Consider the following 6,000-nt stretch of genomic DNA (forward strand, 5'->3'; position numbering starts at 1 on the left):
AGAGACCTTGGTCTTGCTGCCCTATTAAGGCAAAGAGACTGGGTTGGAGGTTTTTTGTAAGAAAAAAAGTCTTTTACACATTTATAATTGTTACTTTTGTGAGCATTTTAGGAAAACTCAGGATACTCTCTGTCAGACCACTCAAATTGACCAAGCTCTGTTGGAAAGGCATTCCATGTGCCCTGTAGTAGTTCACCTGTCAGTATCTGCCCATCACTCATTAACTCTAAGCCCCTTATAGTCTTTAAGGAGGATAATCCTCTGTGTGAAGGTTTGTTGAGGTTTGAAAGTCCTCGATCTTTATCTGTAGAAGCCAGATCTGATTCTTGCACGACTGGTGTAACCAAACAGCCATTTTGTTTGAGTTTGGCCTGAGCTCACCAGTCTCAGAGCGAGTTAAAAGGCAAAAAGCTTGGGGAGATGCTACTACTAAAACAACCTTCACATCCACATTTAGGATCACCAAAGATGTCCACTGCCTTTTAGGCAAGGCTCATCACCAGAAAAAGGGTTCATGTTGAAAGGGTGGTAAAAGATGGGATGTAAATCCAAAACTCATTATTCAAACCTGAGTCAAGTAACTCACGGTGACTCAGGTGGGTTTCTTAGTGAAGTTACAGAGCAATAATTCAGCCAGGTCTTCTATTGACACCAAACACCATTACAACTTAGCAGAAACATTTTATATGCAAACAAATTCCTAAGTCAAATTAGCAGAGTTGGAGCTGGACTTGTCCAAGACAAATCTGAAGATGCCTGTTTGGCCAAATCCCAGTGATACTGAAACCTGAAGCTTGAATTAAGCTAGTCCACTGGACTGTCCATGAGTTTAGGAAATACAGACTGCCACCTCAGATGCCTCTAGAGATCCCTGCTGTACTGAAAGAAAAAGGTTCACCACCTACCATGACAGAAATACACAGGTGAAATTTAGAGACTAGAATACCTTTCATCCAGGACAAATGCACTGTCAGCTTTGCAAATCAGCGGCTTCCAAGAATGGGTAATAGCAAGTCCCTAAAATCACCACTACATGAGCATAGACCGCATGGAAGATACCTGCAATATGCTTCCCCTCCTACCCCCTCTCACTGCTCAAAACTCCCCCTCCCTGATCTACTCATGTAAGACACTACTACTGCTGTTCTAATGCTACTAATTTGCTTCATATTCTACACTTCTGAAATTCACATATATAAAAGAACATTCTCTTTATTAGAAATTACTGTTGTCTACAAAGAACATGTGGGGGAAGTTACTTCTCGTGCTACATTCTAGAATTTTGCTACACAAATTCTACAATCATTTAGGTTGGGAAACACCTTTAAGGAAAGGTGTTTTAGACCTTTAAGATCATTAAGTCCAACTGTTAACACTGCAAAGTCCGCCATAAACTAAAGTAGACCAAAGTCCACTAAACCATATCTCTTTGAATACCCACTTGGTACTTTTTAATTCAGATTAAAACAAAATCTTACCCACACCTTACACTTATCTGAGTCATTAATCATTTCTCCATTTCCTCCAATAAAAATTTCTATATTCAATTCAGTAATTACTTAACAGGAGGACGACAATACATTTAACAAGGCTGGCTTACATTCTTACAAAGTTCAACTTTTTTTGTTATGTGATCAGATTATTTAGTATTCTGGATGAGATGCTATCAACCCCCCCACCTGGTAAGTATAGTATCACACAGTGCTTTCCTCCAAGTATAGATGACACCATAAATGCCTTTAGACTGCAACAAGAGAAGCAAAAGTAGATACTGCAGCTATTTTTTTCAACCAAAATGCTTTAATCCTAATGCTCTTCAAAGAATGTGTGAGATAATGCAAGGCTGACTACAAAACTGAAAAGCTGGAAGCTCTCTCTTTGAATTAGGTGATGCCAAAAATGCAGTAAGTAAATATAATATAATGTCCATGTATCACAACCAAATGCCTTGGACCATACTAAAGCGGTTGCTTATTGAGCTCAATGGGGACACTGGTCAGATCCAAGTGGAAAACCTACCCTGGTAATCAAAATATCTGGTGTGCTGAAAACTGATACGAAGTGTCCTATCACTTTCATGGATTTCTGTTTGGCTCCTTCTGTCAAGAGGTGCCAGAAGGTGTGTGTCAGCTAGCTTAGGAAGGAACAGAAACACAAGTGAAGGAACAAGGCCAACAGTACAGCCTTGCACAATTAATCTCTGCACCCTTTGATCTTTAAAGTGTATGCCACATCAATTTTAATAAATAAAATGTTAGACTGGAAGAGTGCTGTGCAATATGTCATTATCAGGAGCAATCCATGGAGACTGAATTATAAAATGTCATCTTCCAGATACCCTAGTGAGAGAGACAATAAATGAAGGCAACAAGTTGACAGTTAAAGTTGTTATCTTTAATGAAATGACTTTGGAAATAGCATCAATTTCCATGACACCAACATTTTGGGAGTCCCATAAAATGCAGTTACATTCCAATGCCAATATTACAGGCAGATCTCCATTCACATGGCAAACAGGATCAAGAAAGCAACCATCAGACAGAAGAGACCCATAGCTTCAGACAGGGCGAATCCCAGGATAGCATATGAGAACAGCTGCTGCTTCAGAGAAGGATTTCTAAAAGAAAGAGAAGGTGTAAGTCCTTTTGATCCTTACAATTAAGACGTTTTTCATGCAGTTTAACCTTACAGTTCCTTGCTACAGATTCTGTAACAGGAAAATCCAACAAATCTAAGCAACTTTTTGCAAGGATTTCACAGAAGACAGATTAGTTGGCAGTTAAGACTAGACTCAGGTCTGATTTAGAAATTTGTTTCACGTTTGTGACATGAGAACCATACTCCCAAGGAATTTCATGTTTATCCTGTTTTAACCAGCTCTCAAGGCAAATACAGGAACTGAAACCACTTAAGAGTAGGAAAAAAAAAACCAAAAAAAAAAGTTGCAGCAGTTTGTTGCAAAAATGAAATGAATACGCCTTCAAGAAGTACGAGGAGAAAATCTCCAATATAAAACGAGGAAGCAATGTTCTACAACTGCTTATTGACATATTTATGTCAAATTCAAAACTCCATATCTTAATTTTGTACTGAAAACACTTGTTTCTTCAAGTGGAAAACGAGCTTCCTTGTCTTCAATAAGGCTTAAAAATCTTTATTAAGAAGTTAACACTTAGTTGGTTGAAAAAGTAGTGAAGAACATGAAACCTCTTTTATGCCTGTATCAGTTCTGCTCTTCCATGATGTCATGTGAACTACTACAGGAATGTTGTAAAATTACCTGAAAGTTCATCCCTACTACAAAATCCTCACCTTTGCCCGCTTCAGATTTCTAGAAGGAATGATAACTCATTTGCTAAAATAACTGCATATTCTGAGATGCAAAGCTGAATGTGTTAGAAAACATCCATTCCTAAACAATGATTCAAACTATGAAGACTATTTAGGACTTTTCCTCTTACATGGGGAAAGATACAGGCTGGATTTTTATTTCATTTCTGGAACTGAATGCTCAAACACTGGACTTCAGTGACCAAAAGACCAACCAAGTCTAGTGATGCAATTTCTTTCATGGCTCTCCTCCAGGAAGAGTGTACAAAGTTCTGAATTTAACAACAGAGCCATCCTGATGAATATGGTAAAGTTTCATAAGATTCTCTTCAGCCATGTGTATCAGTAACAGTAATCATTAACAGAATTTATTACAGTGCCATTATCTTTTCTACAGTTCAGCTGTCTCAAGATACATCTGCATACAATTAAATAGTTTTTAAAGAGAGATATTGATTACCTGGCATAACCAATGATTAGACTACCGAAGACTGTTCCAATTCCAGCACCAGAACCAGCCACACCTACTGTGGCTGCACCAGCACCAATGAATTTGGCAGCAGTGTCAATGTCCCTGCTGATAGCACTAGTCTGGAATTCCCGAAGTGCTAGTTGGGAGACAGTATTTTGGGCCCCAATAACTGTTGACTTGCCCTAAGAAAACAAAGCATGAAAAATCATTATATTCAGACAAAAGAGCATGTGATAGTGTTATTATGCAGATTTAAAAGTTATACTGGATCCAGTGTCTACTTATTCTTCAGAGTGATGAGAGTGTAAGTCATAAGCTTCAGAATGTTACTTGTTCCACCTGAAAGTACCAACTTTAAATGTGAAAGACTTCTCAGGGGGAAGAGCAAGACAGCAACTAGTATTATTAGGTGTTTGACTTAAAGCAAGTTTCACACTGTAGGTATTTGAGTTAGTACAAGTGAACTCTAGGTTGAGGACATTTAGGCTCACCAGGTAATTTAGGAAGATACAGAATTTTGTTTATAAGGTACCTCTCCATTCTTGACCTCTGGCCTAGACAACACAGATGCCGAAATTGGTCTGTACAAGACTCTTGATCCAGCACGGATCTGTAAGAGGAGGAAAAAAAACTGTAAAAAAATGAAACATTTGATCACAGCTGTTCCATACAATAGTCTTTAAGACAGTACGACTATTAGCCAGTAAGCCATTTGTCTTCCTTGAGAGACAGCAATCTCTGAACAGCTGGATATACAATAAACGACACAGAAGCAAGCACTGCCATGCAATCTGACAACACAGTTTTCAGAAGATACATAGCAAATAGCCACACCATTCCGTGAACATATACATGCAATGTGCTGACAGAAAATAGAGCAAAACAGCGACAAAAAATCCCGACCGACCAGGAAGCAGTGAAACACATTTTGAAATGAACAAATAAAAGCCATCAAAATTATTTTCGAAGTTGTTAAATGCACAGATGTAACCTAGACTTCTAAATTTAGCGAGGCACAAATGAATGAATCCTTTTTCACAAGCGGCCTGCATGTGTCCTTGGGCTCCCAGCAGTCTAAGGTCATATCGGCTCTTGCACAAAGCTCTTCCTGCAGGGGAAACCTGGGCCTGAACCATGCAAAATGAGACCTTCTGCAGGCCAGAGAGGGCATTTTCATACAGGGCAGTCTTTTATCTCCGCAAGGGCAAAGAATTCCGGCCTTGCACAGGACAAGCAACAGGCTGGAGTTTGACCTACAGGGAGGCACGCAGCGCAGTAGGCCCAGGAGCTGCGGGCTGCGCTGACCTCCCCCTCCTTCGCCGCTCGTGTGCGAAGGCCCCTCAGCTTGGCACAGGGCCCCGGCCGCGCCAAGGAGGCAGGAAGGAGAACGCGGCCCTGCCGCAGCCTGCCCGACCCCCACCCCCACTCCTTCGCTCTCGGGCGGCCAGCGCTCGGTACGGGCTCGTCCCAGGGCGCTGCCGCGGGGCTCGGAGGCCCGCCCGACCCGCGATCGCCCCGCGGCCGTCACCGACGCCGCCGCCGCCGACACGGACGGGGCCGGTGACGAAGCGCAGGCGCCCCCCGCGCACCCCCACTCACCAGGGAGGGCGAGGTGGCGAGCTTGGCGCAAGCGAACATCTTAGCTGGCGGCGTTCCGGGGCTTGGGATCCGGCGTCTCTGCGGAGAGAGGGAGAGGGAGAGGGTGAGGGTGCGGCGGGCGGGGGCGGCGATGGGCGCGGATGGCGCGAGTGGCGCGGCTCTCACCGCTGCGGTGCCGCGCTCGGGCCGACGGAGGGGCGGGCGGGGCCGGCTGTGCGCAGGCGCGGCGGGGCCGGGCAGCGGAAGGGGCGGAGCGCGGCCAAGGTCACTTTGTGCCGGCGCCATTGGCGGTCGCGGGGGGTGTGGGGCGCGCGCCGCTTCCCTGCGCAGCCGCAGTGCGCCCGTCGCGCGCGGGGGCGCTTCGGCCCGGCCGTGAGGGCGGCGCTGCCAAAGGCGGTGCCGATGTCGGTGTCCGTGCCCGTGTTGGTGCCGATGTCGATGCCCGTGCCCGTGTTGGTGCCGATGTCGGTGCCCGCGCCCGTGTCGGTGTCGCTGGCGCAGCGTTGGCGTCGCGCCCTCCCACCGGCGCTCGGGTCACGGCAGGGAAAGGGGGCGCGTCCGAGGACACCGGTTGTGTGCAAAAAGCCCCTACTGTTCAA

General features: G+C 44.8%; 1 protein-coding gene across 1 annotated transcript; it reads right to left on the reverse strand.

Moving 5' to 3' along the window:
- Positions 1-2,372: 2,372 nt before the first annotated feature.
- On the reverse strand, positions 2,373-5,645 carry ATP5MC3 (ATP synthase membrane subunit c locus 3). The gene is made up of 5 exons (XM_038143355.1): positions 5,567-5,645; positions 5,402-5,479; positions 4,335-4,412; positions 3,791-3,984; positions 2,373-2,617 (listed from the first exon to the last, which is right to left on the reverse strand). Exons 2-5 carry the CDS (start codon positions 5,438-5,440, stop codon positions 2,503-2,505), a joined length of 426 nt encoding a protein of 141 aa, XP_037999283.1. The 5' UTR covers positions 5,441-5,479; positions 5,567-5,645; the 3' UTR covers positions 2,373-2,502.
- Positions 5,646-6,000: the final 355 nt, after the last annotated feature.

This window comes from Motacilla alba, chromosome 7 (assembly GCF_015832195.1).
Source record: "Motacilla alba alba isolate MOTALB_02 chromosome 7, Motacilla_alba_V1.0_pri, whole genome shotgun sequence".
Taxonomy (NCBI): Eukaryota; Metazoa; Chordata; class Aves; order Passeriformes; family Motacillidae; genus Motacilla; species Motacilla alba.

Coding starts and splice junctions, on each gene's coding strand:
- ATP5MC3 (XM_038143355.1), bottom strand. CDS start 5,440: ATGTTCGCTTGCGCCAAGCTCGCCACCTCGCCCTCCCTG. Junction 3,985..4,334: donor CAGAGGTCAAGAATGGAGAG/GTACCTTATAAA, acceptor TTGTTTTCTTAG/GGCAAGTCAACAGTTATTGG. Junction 2,618..3,790: donor CTAATCATTGGTTATGCCAG/GTAATCAATATC, acceptor TCTTTCTTTTAG/AAATCCTTCTCTGAAGCAGC.